At 35.5% G+C, this 23977-nt stretch overlaps 6 protein-coding genes and 1 pseudogene across 9 annotated transcripts; 3 read left to right on the plus strand and 4 right to left on the minus strand.

Annotated features, from left to right (window-relative positions):
* Positions 1-5541: 5541 nt before the first annotated feature.
* LOC129947468 (putative nuclease HARBI1) lies at positions 5542-6293 on the minus strand. Its single transcript, XM_056058031.1, has 2 exons — positions 5772-6293; positions 5542-5724 (listed from the first exon to the last, which is right to left on the minus strand). The coding sequence occupies exons 1-2, from the start codon at positions 6024-6026 to the stop codon at positions 5572-5574; spliced, it is 408 nt and encodes a 135-aa protein (XP_055914006.1). The 5' UTR covers positions 6027-6293; the 3' UTR covers positions 5542-5571.
* Positions 6294-6554: 261 nt separating this feature from the next.
* On the minus strand, positions 6555-9670 carry LOC129947804 (uncharacterized). The gene is made up of 4 exons (XM_056058505.1): positions 9341-9670; positions 8938-9274; positions 8678-8875; positions 6555-8585 (listed from the first exon to the last, which is right to left on the minus strand). The coding sequence occupies exons 1-4, from the start codon at positions 9494-9496 to the stop codon at positions 6940-6942; spliced, it is 2337 nt and encodes a 778-aa protein (XP_055914480.1). The 5' UTR covers positions 9497-9670; the 3' UTR covers positions 6555-6939.
* Positions 9671-12750: 3080 nt separating this feature from the next.
* On the plus strand, positions 12751-13449 carry LOC129945522 (mitochondrial import inner membrane translocase subunit Tim29). The gene has a single exon (XM_056055309.1). It carries the CDS (start codon positions 12812-12814, stop codon positions 13400-13402), a length of 591 nt encoding a protein of 196 aa, XP_055911284.1. The 5' UTR covers positions 12751-12811; the 3' UTR covers positions 13403-13449.
* On the minus strand, positions 13443-14262 carry LOC129945521 (uncharacterized). Its single transcript, XM_056055308.1, has 3 exons — positions 13992-14262; positions 13847-13945; positions 13443-13780 (listed from the first exon to the last, which is right to left on the minus strand). Exons 1-3 carry the CDS (start codon positions 14153-14155, stop codon positions 13447-13449), a joined length of 597 nt encoding a protein of 198 aa, XP_055911283.1. The 5' UTR covers positions 14156-14262; the 3' UTR covers positions 13443-13446.
* A 2285-nt stretch (positions 14263-16547) lies between these two features.
* Positions 16548-18690, plus strand: LOC129946524 (tyrosine--tRNA ligase, mitochondrial-like; annotated as a pseudogene).
* Positions 18691-20822: 2132 nt separating this feature from the next.
* LOC129947246 (alanyl-tRNA editing protein Aarsd1-A) lies at positions 20823-22948 on the plus strand. 3 transcript variants are annotated; one of them, XM_056057747.1, is made up of 6 exons: positions 20823-21239; positions 21448-21514; positions 21572-21688; positions 21750-22124; positions 22185-22441; positions 22489-22948. In XM_056057747.1, the coding sequence occupies exons 2-6, from the start codon at positions 21476-21478 to the stop codon at positions 22916-22918; spliced, it is 1218 nt and encodes a 405-aa protein (XP_055913722.1). In that variant the 5' UTR covers positions 20823-21239; positions 21448-21475; the 3' UTR covers positions 22919-22948. The 3 variants fall into 3 exon arrangements, with proteins under 3 accessions (XP_055913722.1, XP_055913721.1, XP_055913720.1); XM_056057746.1 differs by having other exon boundaries at positions 20824-21239; positions 21312-21514; XM_056057745.1 differs by having other exon boundaries at positions 20824-21239; positions 21432-21514.
* A 124-nt stretch (positions 22949-23072) lies between these two features.
* LOC129947247 (40S ribosomal protein S28) lies at positions 23073-23565 on the minus strand. Of its 2 annotated transcripts, none has more exons than XM_056057748.1 (2): positions 23250-23565; positions 23073-23177 (listed from the first exon to the last, which is right to left on the minus strand). In XM_056057748.1, the coding sequence occupies exon 1, from the start codon at positions 23478-23480 to the stop codon at positions 23283-23285; it is 198 nt and encodes a 65-aa protein (XP_055913723.1). In that variant the 5' UTR covers positions 23481-23565; the 3' UTR covers positions 23073-23177; positions 23250-23282. The 2 variants fall into 2 exon arrangements, with proteins under 2 accessions (XP_055913723.1, XP_055913724.1); XM_056057749.1 differs by having other exon boundaries at positions 23073-23196.
* Between the last annotated feature and the right edge of the window lie 412 nt (positions 23566-23977).

The following is a 23977-nucleotide window of genomic DNA, read 5'->3' on the forward strand; positions in this document are numbered from 1 at the left end:
TGACCTACTTACCTACCTTTCTACAATTCAGTTTTGGGATAATACAAAAACAAAAGATTCAGATTATCAAAAATGTGACACAACGTGCCCCAGTATCCCCTAAGATTTCTGTTCGTTTCTGACAATCAAGTTGAAGGATGAAGGATAACACTCGTTCTCTACAAACAAGTTCACTGCGTTTCATTTAAAAAGCACAAGTTTTCATGGTGGAATCTTAAATTTGTTTAGTTTTCAATTAGAAAAATTACAAAAGTTTAACGGCTTCTAACTTTTCTATAAATTAATGGACATAAAATCAATTTCAATTAAATATACATAAATATTCAAATGAGTCAAACTTTTACAAATATCAATAGGTACATTATATCTATGTACATAATTTTAGTTTTCTACGAACAAGGATAGCTTTAAAAGCAAATACCTCTTTAATGTCACTTGTTGACCTCTACGTACATACGTAGAATAGAACTAATCTCAAAAATCCTCCTCCATGCATGTATACAGAAGACAGAAAATAGTATTCATTATCCTTCCTATCTGAATATTATAAGAAAAAAAAAATAAAACTATAAAAAAATTAAGTGCAAATAATTTTATTTCAATAAAATAAACTAACATAGAAAAGTGTTTTATTTAAAGAAAAATAAAGGAATCATATTATGCTATAGTTATGTAGATATATTTTTAAAATAATCACCCAAAATGTATTATCGCCGCGAAGAGTGTTATGCAACCAACTAATTGTAGTTGAAAAATTTGAAGTAACATAAACTTATGAGAGTTAAACTTGATTAAATATATGACAAACACAATATTCAATAATTGATAAAACTAATAATAATAAGCTGCTTTTGATTCAGGTTGCCTTTTGGTCATTTTCAGTGAATACATTTTTTTTAAGATGGGAAAAAAACATTTATCGTTGAATTAAAAAACACGAACACAATATAAAATTACACTCAACAAATATAAATAAAACACGGACTTTTAAAGGGATATAAATTAGGCTCGACACAAAAAACAGCACTTTAAAATTAATTGAAGTTTGATAAATAATATTTATATCGAGTTTAAATGGATTTTTTGTGTTGGTTTCTTTAAGGAGTAAGCATTTTTAATTAAATTGCAAAACACTCGGTGGGAAAACTAATGAATGAACTCTGACGTTTGCTGAATCTGAAAGGCAATAGCATGCAACATGGATATTTTTTTTCGTCCTTACTAAGGAAGAAATCGATAAAGCTTTGGTAAGCTCTTTATACCAATCATCCGGTTTGAATCCTTGGAAACGATGATATATTTCATAATTTTGTCGATTATATCTTTGTATAAAAAACCACATACAAAGATTATATTGATAACAAAAGTCAAGTTTCAAAAAATATTGTAAAATTATTAGGAAGGACAGTGTTAAATTTGAAATTTAACAGAACTATAGAGGGTACTTTTTAAAAAATTTCGGGCTTTTTGTAAAATGGTGTGTTTTAGTTATTTTTGACATTGATGCTGAAAAGTTTGTCATTTTTCAGATTGCTTTGGTATTTTTATAACTTACAGGAAGTCGATTTTCTTGGAACTCCGTTTTATTCCACTAATTATTTACAAAACAAAAACTCTTTATAAAGGTTTACAAGAACATCATAAGTTGTGCTTTGTATACTAAAGCAAATATCCTTATTCCTTTTCCAATATAATAAGGATCCCATTAAAATAAAACTTTGAATACAATTCTGTACTAAATAAATAATTAATTCTAGAGCTATGAAGGTCTACTTTCAGATGAATATACAAACATAATCAGAAGCCATTTTGACGGAAAGTAGGCTTCCCAATAAGTTTGCCTTAATTGGAAGGACATTGGGCAGGTTCAAAAAACATAAGAGACTTCAGTCAACTTCATTCTTTAAATGGGCAGGTTCAGACAACATAAGGGATTTCATTTGCAGTCTACTGAGTTCTTTAAACGTACATTTAGACCAAGGCAACTAGTTTGTTGTCCAAATGTCATAAACTTTAAACTCGGAACTTTACTTCACTAACCTCTACCTTCAGCTGATTGTTCAAAAATTAGTAATAAAATTGTACACAAAACATTCCTCAGGCAAGCTACAAGTCCGTCACGATTTGTATTTTGCATTGTAAAGAAATAAAAGTTATTTATGTTCCAAATTAACAGAAAACACTAAATAAGTTGTGCAGAAAATAAATAAATCATAGATTAATAAAGTTCAACTTTAGGTTAAATAAAAAACCATGATCAACTGTCATTTTGATACAAGTAGACTTGAGTTAATAGTTATGAAGATTTTTCTTGACTAACTTTCCAGTCAATTTTCCGATAAAGTTGCCTTAATTGGAAGGCAATTTTTTGGAAGCTTGCCAATGGAATATTAGAAACTTGCCTTACTTTCAAGTCCCTTATGTCGCCTGAACCTGCCCAATGTAAATTTTGACCAAGGCAGCTAGTTAGTTTTCCCATGTCATGAATTTCAAATTCAGAACCTTACTGCACAAACCTCTATCTTAAGTTTATCGTGTCAAAAACCATTGTTATCTACAAAACACTTCTACACAAGTCCATTGCGTATTTAAAAAAATATTGCTTATTCCTTTTCAATTTAACAAGAACCCTTTTACACAAAACATTGAATAGAATTGTGCAGAAACTAAATAAATTACACAGTAATAAAGTTCAACTTTTCAGTTGAATGAAAAAAACTTTTTTAAGCTGTCATTTTGACATGTGTAAGTGGACTTGAATTGATAGTTAGGGGGATTTTTCTTGACTTACTTTTCAGTTAACTTTAGAATAAAGTTGCCTTAATAATTGAAAGGCAATTTTTTGGCAATCAGATGCTAGAAACTTGCCTTACTGTCAAGTTACTTTTATGGCCTGAACCTGTCCATTTGCTGGACGAAGTTGGCCTGGCCTAGTCTGGTCAAAGAGATACTAGAAACTTGCAAACACTCAAAATTTGCCTTACCTTCATGTCCCTTAAGTTGTCTGAACCTGCCCATTGAATTGATAGGCTATTCACTGTCCAGTCTTGATTTAATATTTAACTACATTCCCAAATATCAAAAATATGTTTTGTATTTCAAAAGCTAAAGAAAGACCTTCTCTCTCTTGGAGTAGTTAATTTTTGTTGTGAAAACGCGTGGAAAATGTATTGAAAGTCTTAGATAATTATATTCAAAAACAATTTAAAAGGAAACATTGCTGTGTTATTATTTCAAGGCAAACAATGTAAAGAGCAACCTTCGCAGGATGAAGTTCCACGTAAATATCCAAAGCATCATCAAAGCATCCATATAAACTCGTAAGATATTATTCTAGAGAAATCTCATGCAAGTTGATCATAAATATGATCTTGCGGAACGATCATATATGCGGTGACGTCAAAAATGCTACAAGATGTTTAGCTTTCTTAAGGCCGTTCAAGACATTTTGTTTAACCTTCTATCTGGCTAATAAGTATGTATACGGCTTATACATATATCTCTAAAGGTAGAGCATTACTCCCTCCCTTTGCTGAAGTAATCTAATTTTTTCAATACTAGAAAAAGTGCGCTCAAAATCCATTGTGCCATAAACGTCGTTGATTAATTAACGTAGCTTTTTGAACACCGTCATAATGTCTTTCATCTTTTGTACCCTTATGCTAAAGTATTTTACTTTAGTAAAATAACCTAGTACGTCCCTCACCTATTCGTAACCGCAATACTCACTACTCCAGGAATTCTTATCTATATAATCTTAAACCCAACTTCAATTATGGTTTCAAGTAAAGAGATTTGTACTTTAGCCGTACTATGCGAATGTAGAAGCTTTTACCACATTTCGCTGTCATTTCAATATTTAGAAATTTTAAACCAATGTGCATTGACACAAACCCTATTGGCTTTATTAAGGCTCACAGTGAGCCTTTAGGTTAAAAAGGTATCAGAAACCTCCTTAGTGTGTATAACTAATGGCCCAATTAGAATATTAACAAACAAATGCCTAGTTGATTTGGTAGAGAGATATAAATTTAGATTAGCCAACAAAAGCCGAGAAGGTGAGGGCAAATTTTTAAGTGAGACAAAATGTCAATAGGTATTAAATTAAATACAACAAAATCCAAAAAAAGGAAGGTCTTTGGAATGTTTTGTTTTGATTTGCAGTTCTCGATGTTCCAAGGTTTTGTTCACTGCTGAGAGCAAATTTAAATTGAATGGTTCGAACGGCAAATGTACGTGTGGCGTACCTAAGTCAAATGCTGAGTTCCAGCAAGAAAATATCAAAGCCACAAAAAAACATGGAGGGGACTCTGTCATGGTTTGGAGCTGCATGTCAAGTGATGGGGTAAGCAATTTGCATTTTATAGGTGGCAAAATGGACAAATTTGCCTACCTCAACATGTGAAGCAGAGTGTGGAAAAACTGGGAATAAATTTTCATTCTATCATGACAATAATGCCAAGCTCACATAAGGCGTTGCAAAGCTGTGGTTGATCCATAATTGCTCCAAACTCGTTGATACAGCAGCACAGAGCCCAGATCTTGATGTGATTGAATAACTGTGGGAGGAATTGGCCAAAAGAGTGTACATACACAAATTTACCTCCCTAAATCAGCTTAAGGAGGCTTTAATTGAAGCTTGGAACTCTATTGAGCCTGAGAAATGCCAAAATTTGGTTAATTCCATCCCAAATCGCCTTCAAGCCGTTCTGTATAAAAAAGGCGTTGCAACAAAATACTAGCTGATGGATTTTGGCTGTTTGAAGACGATATTTTACTTTGTCCGAATATTCGTTGAACTTTAAAAACCGGTTTTATTTATAATTTCTCTTTGAATTAACCGTTAAAATTTGAAAATGTTATTTTTTTAAGAAATCTCAAAATGTCTGCTGTACTGGAAATATTAAACGACACTGTTCAAATTATTTAAAGTTTAACATATTTCCGCATGATACGTCTTTTGTTTCTGTCAAATACACTCACCTGTTAAAATGTCTTTCGAATTTCCAATCACAAGTCACAACTTTTTCCTGGGGCCTGATGATGAGGTTCGCGCCGAATCGTTTTGCTAGCGAGTTTCCCATTTTTCAATTATTGCTTTCGCTTTCGCCTTCTTCGTTTTGAATTCGACCAATTAACGAATTCGAAGGCGAGTTTGAAATGTCATAATGTTTGTTGGCGAGTTGAATTCGATAGCTTTTTTTTGGCGGATTCACAGGCGAAAGAGTGTTTATTATTATTCAGTGTTCGATTTCGTGGATTATTTCTTTATTTTAATTTAAAATGTGAGCTAGCTTTGTTTTAATTTTCTTATAATTTATCCACAATAAAATATAAAATTTTAAAATTCATTCAAGGAACGATAAAAACAAGCAAACAAATCGACATCAATTTTTGGCTCTCGTCGAGTTTATGAAAAAAAATAGGGGCATTGGACACTTGGAGTGAACTGTGTTGAAATTCGCTTCACGACTTCCACTTGCAGCTGCCCTGTACGGTGTCATCATCCATGGCTCTAAGGCATAACCAGGCATAACAAAAATTTTACGTTTGACAATATTGAGTTTCAGTTCATTTGTTACCGAAAATCTTGCTGCTATCCCCATGTCTAAATTGTTCTTCCATAAAAGCTCTCTCTTTACTCATTGACCACCCAACAGAGTCATGAGAACTTCCCCCGTAACTGGGATTAACGTAAGTTATCCTCATTTTGTGGTCACAGGCCTGTAAAATAATTTAAAAATGACCTTATTTTATACGAATATACTCACCACCATTACATTTAAGCTATGATATCCTTTTCTGTTGTAAAAATGGTGTTCATTTGTTGTAGGACGTAAAATGCTTACATGCGTTCCATCAACGCACATTATAACCCCAGGAAAACCACTATTTTCATAGAATGCTGTTTTTGCTTCTAGCTTTTCCTGTTCATTCATTTTAAAATTTATCATTTTTGGGCACAACTTTCTCTCAAGAATTTTAAGAGTTTCAGACAAAACGTTTGAGACTGTTGGTTGTGCCATTCCAAGCAGTACGTCTTGTCCAACTCCTTTTTGGTACGATCAATCAGCAAGAAATCTCATGAGAAGATTTGCTCCTTAGTAGTCTCCTGGACACCCGTAATCTTGAGGATTCCTGGAATTCCTCAAATTCCTCACTTTCAGAATAAATATACACCATATAATTGATTCCATTTTTTAATTTTAATATTGTTTATTAAATAAATCACCGCAAATTTCACAAATTCAATCAAAACAAAACAAAATTTGTGGAAAGCTGTCAAACCAAAAGTGTCAAACCACTGGAATATAGAGAGAAAAAGTCAAACCAAATAGGAAGAACTACTTTCGCTTCGCCGCGAGTTCGTTAATAAGGAAATACGAAGCGAGTCGTATTTGAAAGGTCGAATTGAAAACGATCCGCCGCGAACTTCATAATCAGGCCCCTGTTCTGGATTTAACGCAAAGAATATCTGATAGTATACTATTGATTGGTTTTCTGTGTTTAATTTTTGGACAATAAATGAGTTAAATACATTCACATTACACATATTAAAAACTGTTTTATTTTTTTGTAAACTCTTCGTGTATTTTGAATTAAAATAACTTAAAAGTGATAACATATTTTTTAATTCTTGTGTTTCAAATCAATCAAATCACCACAAACCTTTTTTTTTTCGTTCAGTACTTTTTTATTTCAAAAACTAAATTGATATCGTTAAAGTACATGCTTATTTATAGTTTGTAAAATAATACAAAACATTTGAACATTCGTTTTTATGATGTTGAAAAACACTTTCGAACCTTGGTCTTTAAAAACTCAATACAAAATTGAAGAATCTATCTTTCCTATATAGCTAATCTAATCACTAAAACGTTTAACAACAATAAATTACATTCTTTATTAAATGATGACAAAATAAAATTCGATTCCATTCTAAAATCCTTTTATGTATCGAGATTTCTTTTTTGCAGTCTTAGGTTTAGCAGGGACAGTTTGACTCAATTCAACTTTTATTGTACTCTCCGTCGTTCGGTCATGGTCATTGAAAGAAATATCACCCAGAGTGGAATTTATTTTTGTAGAATTGAGTACATCCATGGGGATGGATGTCATATTGAGCATCGTGCTATGTGCCGGAATGTCTGGTGTATTTTCTAACCAACCACTCACTTTGAATGCGTCCGTTTCAGTATTATTTAGAGCGATTATATTCACATCTTTGTCATCCTCAAAATCTTCGAAGTCCCAGATCGAAAATAAGTCATAGGCCAGAGCATCTTTGTACTTTGAGAGGGATTGTATGGATTTCTGCCATCGTCCCATATATTTGCGTTTGGTTGCATACAGGTCTTTTTCTTCTTGATTATCTCCGCTACTCAACACTGCACATCTGAATACTTTGGAAATACCCGAAAAATCGAAGACATCTGTTACTGAGATCGGAGTCTTACGAACTGACCTGAAGATATTCTCTTCGAACTTGCTTATTACATCACTGGCGGTGGCTGTATCAGGCTTTATATCATCGTTGGGATTGCAGACTTGTCGTGCAAAAACATCCCCATTGCTAGTGGCTGTAATCAAGTATGGACATTCGATATCGTCAGTAAAGTAAAGGCCAGTGATACAGGCCTTAACTCGGTCACACATTCCAGTGCCTTGCTTTATGGCTTTGCCATTCAAACGGGCTTCCCGGAAAACACTTTCTAGGCTCGGCGGCATATATGGCAAACATGGAGAGTTATACGAGTACTCTGGTGGGAGGTCCATTCGTGCTCTCTTAGTTTTATTCGTGTCTGGTTCGCGTTCTTTCAAAAATTGCATATTTTCCAATATTCTCAAGTCCGAGTTCAGAGGACTCTGCAGAGCGATGTATTCTGTGTTGTTGAAACAACACGTAGACATCATCAGTGGAAAAGAACTCATTTGATGTGTCCAGGTCGCCACAGTTGCATTTTTACTCTCAACATCTTTTCCCATATAACGCTTATCGATACAATAGGCTTTGTGATTTGCTCCCACGTAGAAGAGGTTTTCGAATTTGCTGCGAGCAAGACTGCAAAAACTAAAACACGAGTGTTCCTGATTGGTTCCGCAATAATTGCTTTGCCATTCGCTTTCCGACAATCGTGTATCAATTATGCTCACTTTTTTACTCGTCGAATATATATAAACATGACTGTCAAGCGATTTGATGGCGTTCCAATTGTTCCATATGGTCACTTCCTCTCTTGGCATCATTCGCAGGGTGAGAATTGGAACACCTTTCTCAATATCACACAGCCGAACTTTGTGAATCAGGTCGGTTATGGTTAGGTGATGTGTATTGACAACGTCTTGGGTGAAACTTATAAATGGAACGTCTTTGGTTCTAAAGTTTTGCAAACAATTTATCTTGCCATTACTGAATTCGTGAACAGATACACAATGTTTTTGTCGCAAGAACCATAATTCATCGCTGCACAGTGAAGATTGTACGTCAAATATTTCACAATCATCTTTCTTGTTATTACTTAATTCAATGCTGGTTAGTTTGTGCAATTTTGGAATGTTATTTTGAACATTCAAAACTGAGAGAACTGAAAAAATATTACATTTTATTTAAGTAGAATTCCAATTAACTTATTTGCTTAAAAGTTGTAAGCTTAGTTAATGACTGTTAAAAACCTACCTAGGGTGTTCATATTCATTCCATCCACATGGGCGATTTGATTTGTTCTCTTATTATGGCATAAGTTACCACCGGTATAGTAGAAGTCATAATCGTGACAGAAGTACTTGTCTGGGTGCATTTCTCGCCGTTCTGCGAATTCCAACATCGCCTTATAATATATCCCCTTTTTTTCGTCCTTCCGAATGTTTTTATGTCCTTTAATTGAAACGAACAAAATTGCAACAAGTTTTTTTTAAATGCTTTATAAAACACTTTACTTTTTTTCGCGGTTAAATAAGCTGTCTTCATATTTTTGACACGAGTCATATAAGAATTTATGGCAAGTGTCCTTCGATGGCAAATGTCTATGGTTTCTGAGAATCTGGAGCTAACATACAAGGAGTGAGGCACGGATATTTGGACAAGGGGCATACTTCGGACACTTTTTATGTCAAAGGTTTTCGTCATATTGAAGGCTGGGATAAGGTGATGGGGGATTTTTTTAAGTTTCCAAGCTTTTTCTCGGTTGTATGACTCAAATTTTCCATACTCGCTTTCCTTGGAGGTGAACTTATCATCTGATTGTTCATCGTCTGGTAGTGGTTCTTCGAAGTCCTTAAAATTGTTAATACGAACTATGTATATAAATACAAACGATTTTTAAAGCATAGTTTTACAAACCTCATCTTCACTTAGTTTCCTTTTTAGTTTTGGTTCTCTTTTGGGCTTTGGCTCCTTTTTGGGTTTCGGTTCTTTTTTGAGCGTTGGTTCTTTTTTGGGTTTACTTTTTGGTTCTTTTTTGACTTTTGTTTTTGGAGGCGCGAGAGTTCTGGCCATAATTATAACATAAAATAGGATTGGAGGACTTGGCTGTGTCGATTTTGAGTACTTTTAAGCCAGATACATTTGTGATTCAGGTACTTCGCTTCTTTAAAGTCGTACAGAATGTGAAAACATTGAAAATTTAACAACAATTTGAAATACACCTTGCTTGGCCTGAACCGCTTAAAATTCTCACATACTGTCAAATTTGAGCCAGTCCACGTTTTTGAAGATAAACTTGTTTTCCCCACTCTACCTCAAACAAACAAAAATTGTTCTCTGTAGGTCTGTTCAGATTGATGAGATGTGATAAAATTCAAAAGAATTTTATAAATTGTAAGGAAATTGGACTAAATGCGAAGTAAAAGCTTTTTCCACCTTCAAATTGTGTCTTAAATTTGATAAAAGGTTTCTTGTAAAAAATATTAAAGGTTCATCAACTAATCTTGATTCCTTATTAACAAAGAAATTCTTTAATTTTATTCACTACGCCATTTGTATAGGTTAATCTGGCCATACATGACCGAGCCAATTGACTTTGAACCATTTGGACCACGTTAAATTGCACTTGTTCCCGGCTACGCAAAATGATTACATACTGATCAACATAACAAAAGTATTTTATAAATAAATTAAAAATTGTCGACTATTTGTCTAAAAAATTTAAAAAATGACAACTGACATTGATAGGAAAATAAACATTATTGAATTGTTTCCTTCAATTATTGTATGAGATAAATGTTAGACCTCTATTTCTGACAACATTACACGCACACAGGAATGATTGAGAGTTGTAAGTCACTAGGCCCTAGTTCTCAACGGACTGTTGCGCCACCCAATTTATTTATTTTATAAATGTTAGACGACAAAAAATTGTGTAATCAGGCAGAACTACTTGTTCTTTAATTTTGCTCGTTGGCTTGGTCTCATTTATTTATCTATCTAGTATGTCAATGAATTAAACAATACATTCAAAAAGAAGTTTCATTTTCATATTTTAAAGGGTTTTCAATCGGAGCCAGGAAGATTTTGGCGCCCCGTGGAGGGGTTATTTTTTTTTTGTGACATCTGTCAAATTATTTGTTAATTAATCGATTGAACAGCCCAAATGATAAACTTTTATTATCAAAATAAATGTTTGCTAACGCAAACGTTGCGCGCATTTTGTCCATTTTAAGGTCGACATGGTGGGCCTTCACAGTCGACTCTTCAACGTTGGGGGTCAAATTTGAGACGAACTGTTCAACCGAAAAATCATCTTTGATGACGAGGGGCATTTTTGTATGAATAGCTGTGTTAAGATGCAAAATTGTCGTATATGGGACGACACCAATAGACGCGAGTTTCACCCGGTGATAATGCGTCCTCAAAAAGTTACAGTTTGGTGTGAATTTTAGGCCGGCGGCGGAGTAATTGCTCACTGTCAACAGCGAGCGCTACATAACAATCATAACTTATTTCTTATGGCCCAAGTTTAACCATATGGACCTACACGACATGTGATTCCAGCAGGACTGCGCTAAGTGCCACACAGCAAACGTCATTTCATTCCATAACAACATTTACCCTCAGTTATTGAAAAAAAAAACTTTACAAAAACAGTTATTTGTTGCGATAAATCAATGGATGCTTATTTTATTTTAAAGAAAGCGTATGCCAATAAATATAATGTTAGTCAAATGACAGCTTCGATTATTTGCGGCTGTATGTCCTCAATGATATCAGATTTCCAGGTTTTGAACCAATTGTGAAGCATTGGCATAAAATCATTTAGATTAATAAGGGTCCGACCATAGCAGCACAAAAGCAACTCCATCAGTGACTCTAGAAGAGCAGAGGCTTTTTAATCATTCTTGGCCCCAAATTCTGCTTTTTAACATATCCGAGGTGCAAATCACTAAAGATTCAATATCGTTTGGGAAATGCCTAATTTCGAAGAGGGACGAGGAATAGCCAAACTTATGTGGTTTTCCATTGAACCAAAATATTGATGTGCCGTCGACGGGCCGGCAATATTTTTTTCTTAAACGTTTTTCAATGGGACTCATTTTAACACATACTAAAAACTTGACAGTTTTGCAAACGTCAAATGAAATTATTGTTTGTGGAAAAAATAATTGAAGAGAATTCAGCTTCGTTGTGTTGTAATTATAAATAATTAATTTTCTGTGAAAACAATACAAAATTTGATTCATTACTTGGTAATATTATTGTTGTGCTTTCAGGATCAGGTAATTATAAATGTATATTGAATACTTGAGATGGTTGAAGCATAATTATTTCATAGACTACAGAATGCTGGATTTCCTCCTAGATTCGTCTTCGTCTTCAGGCTCAGCCGTAAGACAGCTGCTCTGCTAACAGCAAAGTATGCCACTTCAAGGTTTTTCAAAAAAGGACGCATTTGGTCAGGACGGAAGTGCGTAAGTGCTGAGGTTTAATGCTTATCGTTTTTATGGTATGTTAAAAAGACTGCGAAAATTTTTAGCGATTTAGTAAAATGTTAAAGCCATAACAAGTAATTACGTTAAAAAGATGACTTTTGCTAATTTAAACGATTTTAACAACATAGGTACTTTTTCTTAACAATTTGCTAAAGTTAAAATCACAAAATCCCTCCTTAATGGTGAAAGAAAAAGAAATGCTATCGCCGCTGCTATACGCTGAAATCAACACGAAATTCGACGAAAACAACTTACTTTTAACTTGTTTATATTATTAATTATTATTATATATTATATATTGTACTTATAAATGTAATAATAAACAAAAATAATTTTCATTAAAAACAAAAAACACAAATAAACATAAATTCATTTAATAAAAACAAAATAAAATAAAATAATTCAGTCTTTTTTAAGGCATTATTGTTTTGAATATTACTTTTTTTCAACTCTTCAGGGATACTTCTCAGTATTTTTAATTTTTCCGACCGGACAGACCGGTAGCAGCTAATGAAATTGAATTCAAAACAATAGACGAGACGCGGGATTATTACTGTAAATATTTTAGTATGCTTCTGACAGCTGCTACACTAATACACTTACAAAAAGATATTGCTACGTTTTTTCTTTCCATTGGAAACAAAAAATATTGTTTTTTAGTAGCGACGGGCCGTCTATTTCATGTGGTTCAATGGAAATCGACATTAGATTTTTATTTTCGTTAACAATTTGTGCTAAAGCAGTGTTCCATCACCAAAAACATTTAACTTGTAAAAACAACAATATGTCAGGTTACCAAACAAAACTTCCACCATCAGCTGTTCGCATAATTTGACACTTAACCTAAAGTTTTTTTTTCAATCGTCAAGTACAAATTAATCCAAAAATGTTGCGAACTAAATTTCCTATTAAAAGATTAACAAAATTCTATTCTTCAACGTCAACCACAGTGGCTGAAACCCCTAAAGTACCAGAAGAAGTTAAGACAACAATTCTTCAACGATGGAAAATCTACTGGAAGTCCCTTGTCAATGATTACTACGAGGCTGGCAAAGGTGCCCTGCAAACTGCCAAGGAAAAACCTTTGCGGACATCGATTCTATCTACGATAGGGGTGGCAGCCTATCTCTCAGCCAAAAACAATCCAGATGAAGTGGCATTGCTAACTGAAATCAGAAACAAAAACGGAGAATTACTCATGGTTCACGAGTCCTGTCAGCGTTCCTCCTCAACTGAGCATTTGAAGCTTTTGGAGCGTTCCATAAATCAAAAAACTCTTCGGGTAACGAACCTAGGTGTTATGACCATAGTGTGGCTACATGATTTCAGCAGTGACTTGTGCACGTACAAGGCTATTTGCAAATGGCTTCAACCACAGTACAGTACGTTCCACGAGCGAATTATTGATGTGGGTTTCTGGAATCGATGGTGGAATCTGGAGAAAAAGATGACTGATTACGACATTGTGGAGGCCTAATTGTAGGAATATCTCATATGTAAAAAATACAAAAAATTCGTTCGTTATGACTTGGTTTTCTTTAAAATGTGTAACATTGCTAAGGATTTACTTAAATGTTCACTAAAATCTTGATTTGGCTTTAAAAACTTTTTGTAAAGCTCCACAGACGACACACTATCTGGGCGTAGTAAAAGTGCAAAGCAGTTCATTTGACTCTGTAGCTTTGTGAAATATTTTATGAGGTCTGCGAGCATCTCAAGGCAGGAACTAAAGGGAAGTTGCAGACTAGTTGCTTGGTCCAGCACTGATAGATGCTCCACTTCCATTTGATCTAAAAACTTTTCTAAAGCGCTGAAGGTATTCTTAACGTTTGAAAGGGACGTTGTGAGTTTTAAGCTTGCATAAAGGAAGAATTAAATTATTATTAAAACTTAAATTGTTTGGTAAATTTAAAATTCTTACTTTGAACTTTCGAGTGAGCAGAATTTGGCAAGGAATTCAGCTTTGATTTCCCCTTCTGGAGGATGCACTGCTGGAAAATTGAGCTTTGTAGGTGCTCCCCTGAATTGGTGTTAGACTTGATAGTGTAACTAAATCAAAAACTTACTTGCTTATGATCGAGTAACGCTGAGATAGCACCCAAAGTCTATCGAGTACTCCACGCTGTATTTCCTTTTCTGACTCCACCAGTTGGTCGTGTACTTTAATAGAATCTCTTATGGTTATGAGGTTCTTAACCAGACATTCGCGATAGTCCTCGGAAGAAAGCATTATTTTTTTTAATTCGAATATTGTTTTATTAAAATTGTGAACAGAATTAACGGCAAGTATTCTACCAAAACATTCTAACCCAAATTCCACAACTATTAACAGCTGTTCATATTTTTGGACTGTTCATGTTCCTGGGTTCGTAGTTTCTTGATTTGAGCTGGAGAGCTCCGTTTAGTTTTAACTAAGAGCGTTTGATAACCTGGAATGTACACTGCAAACCCCATTTTATCATAGACTTTCGCAATAAATCCATACAATACATTTTTAAGAAATTAACCAGTAAGATTTGAAAAAAGAGACTCACTAATTTTTCGGTTTTGAAAGTAAGGCTAAATAAAACTTAATTAAATAAAATTATGGAAATAATTGGTTGCTGTGTGTGGGTTGTTGGCCTCTCTGTGTTTCACCCACATATCATCCAAGACGCTGAAAAGAAGGTGTACAATATGTCAAATTTATTCATGACTGTGGGTAATGCGTGAAAAGTGATTAACTTTGATCTACCATTTACCATAATAAATAGAAAACAGTCAATTAATGTTTTGACATTAAAGATGAGAGCTGAATTTGTCAGATGTTTAATTCAGCAATGACATTTTGCAATAATGAAATGAATAACCTTATATGAGATAAGATGATACTTGTTTTTGTTGACTATCAAAAATACATTTTGATGTCATTAAAACAACAGACTCTCTTTCGCTTTCTTTTTAACCCAAAAGTGTCAAATTCATGTATTTAAGATTTAAATTTCAAATACGTATAAGGAGCTTAACAACTTTTTACAAAAATAAGCTCGTTTTACAAAAAGGAAAATTTCAAAATTCTTTAAAGATTATCTTGTTTTTTCTCGATCTTTTTCTTAGATATACGGACATTGGGTTCCAACCCCAGTGGAAAGTTGTTGGGGCAGCAAACGAGAGAGGGGGAGAGGCACCTCTCCTTATCCAGATGACAGCGGAGGAATTCCCGAGATGGAATCAACGGTGACATCTACAGTTCCAGTAAGGTTGAACTACTTAGTGAACACCTTATAGGGCTTCTTCGACTTATTCGGAGGCAAGGCCTATAAGGAGCGGTTTTATCCGGCTCCTCATCCTTAGAGTTATACTTAGCATCTGGTCCTCCAGGTTGATAGTTGTGCCGTTGGGGTGACTTCCTGGCCACGTAAAAAGCTTTTATAGTTGCGAAGCACCGACAAGCCTCGGATACGGACGGACTTAGTGTTGACAAGCAACGCAAACGAATTAAGGACAACGAACTTCGGATATGCACGTGGAATGTTAGGTCCCTTAACAGACCACGTGCAACCGCTGAATTAGCGGAGGCCCTAGACCGCTATAAAGCAGACATTACCGCCATCCAGGAAATACGATGGGATGGGCCAGGCAAAAAGAGGATGAAAAACTGCTATATTTACTTTGGTGACTGCTACCGAGAAAACCAACAGCGCTTATTTGGATGCAGCTTCGTCATTTTAGCCAGACTTAGGCAAGAAGTCTTGAGATATAGGTGTATCAATGAGCGCCTCATGACTATCTGCATCAAGGCTAAATTCGGCAACATTAGCCTGATATGCGCGCACGCCCTCAGAGAAGAGAAAGACGACAACACCAAGGTATGTTCTTCGAGCTATTAGACTAAACATATGAACAGTGTCCTAGCCACGATATTAAAATAGTTCTGTACGATTTTAATGCCAAGCTAGGTAGGGAAGACATCTTTGGTGGAATGGTCGGGTAGAGCAGCCTGCACGACAACACTTCCGACAACGGATTCAGACTCATAGATTTTGCTGCGGGGTGAGACGTCATGGTAGCCACTCCGCGTTTCCACACCTCAACATCTACAAAGGAACTTGAACTTCTCCAGATCAATCTATCATCAACCATGGCTGGGTCACGTAGAGCGCATGGAAACCAATGCTCCGGACCGGAAAGTCTTCGAATGCACACCCACAGGACAGCGCAGTAGAGAAAGACCGCAGATCAGGTAGCGCGCACAAGTGGAAGGTGACCTCACCCAACTTGGGACGCGAAACTGGAGACATCTAGCTAGGGACCGAGCTAGGTGGAGAAGTTTGTTGGGTAAAGCCCTAGCTCACACAGGACTGTAGCGCCACCTTAAGTAAGTAAGTAAGTATACGGGGAAAAGAAATATAATAAAATAATTCAGGAGAGAACGGCAGTATGAATTCACTGGAAACTAACTTCAAATTAAAAGTAGGATAGGAGGTAGGAAGGAAAGTTAAATAGGAAAAGGAAGAAATGTCCCGTGATTGTGAGCAGTGGCATGCTGGCGTAGCGCTGCTAAGCTCGCTGGAATAGGGGGAGTAATTATCGTTTGCATGGTCCTAAAGAAAAAAGTCATAAGAGCAATCATAGAGGAAATATATTATCTAGAGTCCCGACTTAATGGGTTTGCTCTCTTTCGGCCTACAAGCTAAATTGGGAGGATTTTGTCCATAAGGATAAGCATGTGTTAGTGGTCCCGTGCATTTCTTATGGGACCAAGCCATTATGAATGTAGTTGTTATGGAATTTGTGCCCACATTGCTCGACCGCGGGGGAAAAAACTTTGAGGTGAACTTAGCCGTTCAAAAAAGAGATCCGTTGAATTCAAAAATTGAAAAATAAATGCAATATTTTAAGAAAAATTAATTTTGCAACTCCTTTTTAGTGAAAACAGTGCTAAAAATAATATTTAACTGCTTTTGGCAAACAAATTCTATCATTTTTGTGAAAAGTTTAGCTAAAAACAGAATAAATCATGCTGAAAGTATAGGCGCACCCTAGAACTGCAATGCGAACGTGGCGCAATTTGAGTTGTACCCAGTTTTGACAGATCAAAAGCGAGGTAAGTATTTTGACAGCGAAAATTAAATTAAATAAATCAAAACAAATAAATCAAAACAAAAGTGAAAATTAATAAAACAAAGTTGTTAATAGTACTGCTGATTAAATGTTTTATCTATATTATATAAATAATTTTATACAAAATGATCCAGAGTCAACTAATTCATCGATCTAAAAAGTGACTTCATCATATCCGAAGAAGTATTTCCCTACGTAACTTGGCTCTAGCTGATAGAGGATTCTTTCAGGATCTCTTTCCAGACACCGCTGGATAAGTTGTATATTGTAATGAATTATATTCTGTTCTTCTTAAAACGGTAGTCCGGAAATGGCAAAACTTTTCACAGGTAAACAACAATCAATCTACGCCGGCTTTGATCAAGCTGCCGATAGTCTAACGTTGGCAATCTCCTGGTAATAATTGGACTTCTGCATGGCATCGAGAAAGACACAATCCAATTGCGTCTTTCTTTTATCCTAGTGGCAAAACAAAACAAAATAAACTAGGGTTGTCGGTCATTGAGACAAATTAGGTAACTATAATAGAAACCTAATGCGCTTTAAAAACTCAATCGTTTTGATAATCTTTTTTCAGAGTCGTCAACAATGCATCATGGTAAGAAAATCTGAATGTAGAGGATTTTGTTGCCAATATGGGAAGACACTTTCGAATGGGATTACTGCTCTCAATATCGTCAGTTCAGTCGCGACTTAATAGTGCAGCTAGAATGAGCTTTACCGAATTCACATAACAAATTTTCCAGGGTTATGACTTGTTGCATTTGCTTCAGAAATACAATTGTCGCTTTCAAATGGGAGGCAGTGAACAAATGGGTAACTTAATGACTGGCCACGAACTATCAGCAGAGTAGAAAAAAAGAAATCAGTATTTGGATTGGCACTTTCAATAGTGATCAACGAAGGAGAAGACAAGTTCGGAAAATCTGCTGGCAATGGTATTTGGCTGGACGAAGAAAAAAGTCGCCATTTGTTCTTTATCAGTTCTGTTTGAAAATGCCAGATTCTGAAGTCGAGAAGCTTCTCAAGTTGTTCACTTTTATCCCACAAAGAAGAAATTGCATTTCTCATTGAAGAACACAAAAAATTACCAGAGAAGAGAAAAGCACAAAGAAGATGTGACGCTTCAAGTCTATGGAGGTGATTTTAAATAAACAAATAAATCACTTCTTTTAGCTATTTAAGTTTTTCTCATTCCAGAGGTATGTCTAAAACAAGACGAAAAAGTCACAGCGGCGCTCTATAAGGGAAATGTTGAAGGACTAGGTGAACTGAATTACAACGAAATCCGATCGTTGAGATTTTTTCAGAGCCTGGACTATCCATTCTTGATCTGGCACTAAAAGCTAAATGTTTTACAACTGAGAGTAAGTGAAAAGTGTTAAGTTTTTGCTTCAGGTAATTTATTTTAAAATTAAAATTCTTCTTTCAGCTGATGCGATCAGAATCATCACAACTGGAGGGTTCTATATCAATCAAAAGTAAATGTAGTTTATGTGTTCCGTTCCCATTTTCATATGTTTTGTATTTTATTTATTTATTACATCAATTAGAGTTAAGAGTATACTCAAATAGACTAATGAATATGACAAGTTTTATTTAAAATATTATATTATATACTAAGAATGTAAAGTTAAAAAAAATAAACTAAGCATACATATATTTGAAGGTATTTCTATTAATATGAAAATTAAAGTCAATATTATTTGATAAGTTATTAATTTCTCTAACACTTCGAGTTAATGGTTCGTTGAAGGCATAGTTCATTCTATGAGCGTTCATTTATTTACTCTTGGTGCTGTTAATGCTTTGTTGCAGCTTAACTTCTGGCTTTTTGGATTTTCAAGTTGTTAATTTCTTATGTTTTCTTTTGTTCATAGTTTTCGATTTTGAATCGATCCGTTCAAAATGGTTATTGTTCCATTTTTGTTGGCAAGGAAGAGTATATGAATAAAAACAATTTGTTTAGATTATACAAATAAAATTCACATTAATTAAAAGTCCTTAACAATAATATTGTATTCTTTTCTGTGATAAGGAATTATTTAAATCATGTAGACTTTTTAATCTTAATTCATGAAATAGCTTTTTTCAAAACAAAAAAATTAGTTATGTATGTTTTTTCAAACCTACAAAATTTTTCCTCAGTATTTCGTTCAAATTTGTTTCGTACTTTTTATTACGAATTTGTAGTCTTAGGATAAAACATCAAGTTCCTGTAGTAAATTGAAAAATGACAAAAATAATGTTGAAAAATAGTTTTTTTAGCTAAAATCGAAGTTCGGCTTTTGTGAGTATTGAGGCAGAGGCGGCAAAAATGGGTTTAACGGTTAATGAGGGCAAAACAAAGTACATGCTGTCGTCAAGAAAGGACATACAACACCAACGTCTTGGTCAAAACGTCACCATCGACAGACGTAACTTTGAGGTAGTCAAGGACTTCGTCTACCTAGGCTCCGCTGTAAACGCAGAAAACAACACCAGCGCTGAGATCAAACGCAGTATAACTCTTTCTAACCGCTGTTTCTTTGGACTAAGAATTGCTTTCTTGAGTGGTAAAGTCCTCTCTAGAGAGACCAAAGTGTTGCTATATAAGACCCTTATCATTCCCGTACTACTATACGGTGCAGAAGCATGGACTATGACAAAAGCGGATGAAAGCACCTTGGGTCGCTTCGAGAGAAAAGTTTTTCGTTTGATCTACGGTACCGTCTGCATCGAAGGGGAGTGGAGAAGAAGATGGAACGACCAGCTGTACGGGCTGTACAGCGACTTAGACTTAGCCAGAAGGGTAAAAGTCCAACGGGCTGGGTCACGTAGAGCGCATGGAAACCAATGCTCCGGACCGGAAAGTCTTCGAATACACACCCACAGGACAGCGCAGTAGAGGAAGACCGTGGATCAGGTAGCGTGCAAAAGTGGAAGGTGATCTCACCCAACTTGGAGAGCAAAACTGGAGACATCTAGCTAGGGACCGAGCTAGATGGAGAAGTTTGTTGGGTGAGACCCTAGCTCACACAGGACTGTAGCACCCCCTTAAGTAAGTAAGTAAGTATACGGGGAAAAGAAATATGATAAAAGAATTCAGGAGAGAACGGCAGTATGAATTCATTTTTCCAACTTCAAACTAGAAGTAGGAATGGAGGTAGGAAGGAAAAGCATCGGCAAAGGAAATAGAAAAAGGAAGAAATGTCCCGTGATAGTGAGCAGTGGCATGCTGGCGTAGCACTGCTAAGCTCACTGGAAAAGGGGGGAGTAATTATCGTTTGCATGGTTCTAAAGAAAAAAGTCATAAGAGCAATTGTGATCACCTGTTCATCGGGAAATTTTACTTACCATTTTGTAGTGAATTTTAAAGATTACAATGCGTTGTTGTGTATTTCGTTCCATTTTTAGAATCGGTGGATTTGTCCAATGTCAAGATGCAAATAAATAAATTGGGTGGCGCAACAGTCCGTTTGAGAACTAAGGCCTAGTGACTGACAACTACTCTCAACCATTCCTGTTCGAGTACTGTTGGCAGAGATGGAAGGGACCTACAGTTTTAAGCCGAATCCAAACGGCAAATTTGAGAATGCACTTTTTATGACAAGAATTACATTTGGAGAATTTGTCAATTCCTCGCAAGAAGCAGTACCCGTGAAAAAAACTTTAGGTGGCATAGGCAGGGATCGAACCCAAGACCTCTCGTATGACAGTCTACTAACTGTTAAAATAAAGATCTATTCAAAAACAAAATCCTTTTAAACTCAGAGTAGCCTAAGCTCGTCGTACCCTCTGACCAGAGTTTGATCCCGATTTATAAATGAAAAACTCTGGATAGCGAACTAATAAGCTTTAGAGATTGCCATTTCACTCTGTCATAAAACAGGAAACAAACGTAAAATTAGCAGCACACAACTTTTCACTCAATTAGCTTATTTTATTAGGAGCTCATAGATAGCACTCCGGGCTAGCTCTGATTTAAAATGGAAAAACAGTCCTAGGGGTACTGGCCCGTGTCTGAGAAAGGCAGATTGTATTTTGGCAGCTCAGTTTTCTGATGTTCTTAACTTAAAATAACCTCCGCCGGACCTATTGAAACAAGAAATCGAACATACCATCAAATGTCAGGTGGAAAACAGCGGTTTCGAGACCTACTTCAAGGATTTCATAATTTTTGTATTTATTTCCCTTTTCCGACAAGAGTGCATTACATTTTCTTCTAACTGGTGAGTTAATTTAATTATTATCCTTAAATACATCAAAAGTCTTAATGTTAAATGAATATTTTTGTACAAAAGACAATCAAGCCATTGTCATTCTTGTTGGAAAATTCAATACGTCCAATGAAAAATAAGATTTCTGTAATCAAACCTTCGAAATTAGTTACTCCCAATTCAAAGTATCAATTCTAATTACAGAGGAGTTTCATTTTAGGAAACACTTATTTAAAATCTACCTAAAGATGGTTTTTAAATGCCAAGAAGATAGCTTTTTGAAAGAAGTAAGTTTGATAAGTTTAATGTACTATTTGCATTTATCAATCTTAACATAATTTCAGTTTACAGGAACGATTGTGTCTTGTGAACCGGCTAATATCAAACTCGCCGACAAAGAACTCCAAGGTTTCAATGTTGTCCTAGATAATACCATTCTCTTCCCAGAAGGTGGTGGCCAGGTAAATGAATCGTCACTTCCGAAGAAATCAGGAAAAAAAACATCAAATGTATCTTTTTAAGCCCTGTGACTATGGAACTTTAAATGAAAAGCCCGTCCGAAGTGTAATTCGCAAAGGCTCCGAAGCAATTCACTTTGTTGAACATACCGAGCCATTTGTTGCTGGAGAAAATGTTAAACAAAAAATTGATTGGAACCGTCGATTGGATCATATGCAACAGCATTCTGGACAACATTTGATAACAGCTCTTTTTTCTCGCGATTACAACTTTGATACGACGTCATGGTGGCTGGGGGCAGATTCCTCATACATCGAATTAGCCACCAAAGATGTTACTAAAGAGCAATTAAATGCAATTGAGGAGACAGCTAATGCATTGATTGTCGAAGGTAGAGAAGTCAGCATTGTTGTCACTTCACCAGAAGATGGTATAAAGGTAGGCAGTAGGCATTTTCAGAGTGATACAACAAATTCACTCTTCAAATGTTTCTTCTAGTTCCAAGATGCTCGTGCACCTAGAGGCTTGCCCGCCGACCATGTAGGCCCTGTTCGGGTTATCCGAATCGAAGGCATCGAGAGTAATATGTGCTGCGGCACACATGTCACTAACCTTTCTCAATTGCAAGCCATAAAGTTGCTTCATGCGGAGAAGTCTAAAGGAAAAGTGTACGTTCATTTCCTTGCGGGCAATCGAGTTGTAAAAAAGTTGTCCGAATGTTACGAACGGGAACTTGCCATGAACAATGTTTTAAAGTAAGTATTAGCTGTCTATGAAAATGTAATCTATTCTTTTTGTCTAGAGGAGGACCTTCAATGCATTTGGAGTTGATTCAAAAAGTTCAGGCCAACCTCAAGACACTCAACAAGAGTTTCCAGAAATTGCTCAAGGACAACGCAACAATGGAAGCAGAGAAACTGAATGGGTTATCCGAAAAGCCCAAATACTTCTCGATGCATCGAAAGGATGGAATCGAACCAGACTTCATAAACACCTTCCTCAGAACTGCTCCAACCGACATATTTTATTTCCTTTCCGTGGCTGACAACACCGGCAAAGGGCATGTTGTCTTAAGAGGTGATCCCGAAGTGATTGCTAAACTCGGGCCGTCTTTCATGGAACTGCTCGACGGCAAAGGCTCCAACAGCAAAGGGAACAACCTACAGGCCAAGGTCAACAATGTAAACAAAATAAAAGATTGTGAAGCCAAGCTTAAACAATACTTTTCCTAGAAATAAAGACCTCGACTAAAAATATGCAAATTTAGTTTGTTTTTAATTAAACTAACAAACGAAGCGGGGTTTTTCGAGCTTCAAAACCACACAAATAACCGTTATAACTTGACATCTCTTGAGACACTTTCAATAATAAAATGCAGACACATAATTAGTGGAAATAAGATATTATTTTATTTCCTTTTATCATTTTTTTGTATAGAAAAAGAGCTCGCTGCACCGCAACCACACTGACGGATGTTAAATTGTCACAGATCTAAAAGAAACAAAAAGCACTTGATTTAGATTCGATTTTGTAAGAAGTTTTAAAAGTGTTCGTGTTTTTTACCTCCTTGGAACAACAGATTTAAGTTGTTGTTCCTTATCGAAGTCTTCTGGCTTCCCTTTCAGATTCGAGGAGGGTTAGAATATCACCTTCACGAACGGGTCCCTTGACGTTGCGGATGATTTGACGGTTTTGTTCGCCAAGGAATTCAACCTTAACTTGGGTACATTGTCCCTGGGAACCGGTACGACCAAGAACTTTAATAACACGAGCCCAAACAACTGGTTTATCCATATTTATTTAATAAATTAGGTGATTTTCTACAGCGAAATTCACGTGTGCCAAACACTCAAAGTGACAGCCGGAAGAAGAAAGAGCGAGATGTTTGAAGAAAAAATGGCTACTAATGTGCACTTAACGAAAAGTGAAGCTTGTTGCGGTTTGGTTGATTATTAAACTTTTAGATGGGCAGGAATTTGTTTTGCCTCAAAAATAGATTGTAGCATTCCAATAATAATTCAAAATCTTACAACAAACAGGGTTAAAGAAGGAATGTTCAATTTGTATCTTATTTTTATTGCATATTATTACTTCAAAGAGGATAAATGTAGCTAATTTCTGTGAACTTCGTTGCAAATATTAATTTTATATTTGAATTAAAACATGGATCAAGTTTTGAATCACGATTGTGTAAAAAAGTACGAAGTGGTCGTTCTATCAAACACAAAACAAACATTAAAAAATCTTTTCACTTGAGTTAAATACACATCAAAATTAACTAATTTTCATTT

This window comes from Eupeodes corollae, chromosome 2, assembly GCF_945859685.1.
Source record: "Eupeodes corollae chromosome 2, idEupCoro1.1, whole genome shotgun sequence".
NCBI lineage: Eukaryota > Metazoa > Arthropoda > Insecta > Diptera > Syrphidae > Eupeodes > Eupeodes corollae.

What these genes read in the sequence shown, in the direction of transcription:
- LOC129947804 (XM_056058505.1), bottom strand. Translation starts at nt 9,496, where the DNA reads ATGGCCAGAACTCTCGCGCCTCCAAAAACAAAAGTCAAAAAAGAACCA. An exon ending in TTATTTAACCGCGAAAAAAA is followed by an intron (nt 8,876 to 8,937) that starts GTAAAGTGTTTT and finishes TTTCAATTAAAG; the next exon opens with GACATAAAAACATTCGGAAG. An exon ending in AATGAATATGAACACCCTAG is followed by an intron (nt 8,586 to 8,677) that starts GTAGGTTTTTAA and finishes ATATTTTTTCAG; the next exon opens with TTCTCTCAGTTTTGAATGTT.
- LOC129947468 (XM_056058031.1), bottom strand. Translation starts at nt 6,026, where the DNA reads ATGGCACAACCAACAGTCTCAAACGTTTTGTCTGAAACTCTTAAAATT. An exon ending in ATAGCTTAAATGTAATGGTG is followed by an intron (nt 5,725 to 5,771) that starts GTGAGTATATTC and finishes ATTATTTTACAG; the next exon opens with GCCTGTGACCACAAAATGAG.
- LOC129947246 (XM_056057747.1), top strand. Translation starts at nt 21,476, where the DNA reads ATGGTTTTTAAATGCCAAGAAGATAGCTTTTTGAAAGAA. An exon ending in AAGATAGCTTTTTGAAAGAA is followed by an intron (nt 21,515 to 21,571) that starts GTAAGTTTGATA and finishes ACATAATTTCAG; the next exon opens with TTTACAGGAACGATTGTGTC. An exon ending in GCCATGAACAATGTTTTAAA is followed by an intron (nt 22,442 to 22,488) that starts GTAAGTATTAGC and finishes CTTTTTGTCTAG; the next exon opens with AGGAGGACCTTCAATGCATT.
- LOC129947247 (XM_056057748.1), bottom strand. Translation starts at nt 23,480, where the DNA reads ATGGATAAACCAGTTGTTTGGGCTCGTGTTATTAAAGTTCTTGGTCGT.
- LOC129945521 (XM_056055308.1), bottom strand. Translation starts at nt 14,155, where the DNA reads ATGCTTTCTTCCGAGGACTATCGCGAATGTCTGGTTAAGAACCTCATA. An exon ending in CGTTACTCGATCATAAGCAA is followed by an intron (nt 13,946 to 13,991) that starts GTAAGTTTTTGA and finishes ACACCAATTCAG; the next exon opens with GGGAGCACCTACAAAGCTCA. An exon ending in TGCTCACTCGAAAGTTCAAA is followed by an intron (nt 13,781 to 13,846) that starts GTAAGAATTTTA and finishes CCTTTATGCAAG; the next exon opens with CTTAAAACTCACAACGTCCC.
- LOC129945522 (XM_056055309.1), top strand. Translation starts at nt 12,812, where the DNA reads ATGTTGCGAACTAAATTTCCTATTAAAAGATTAACAAAATTCTATTCT.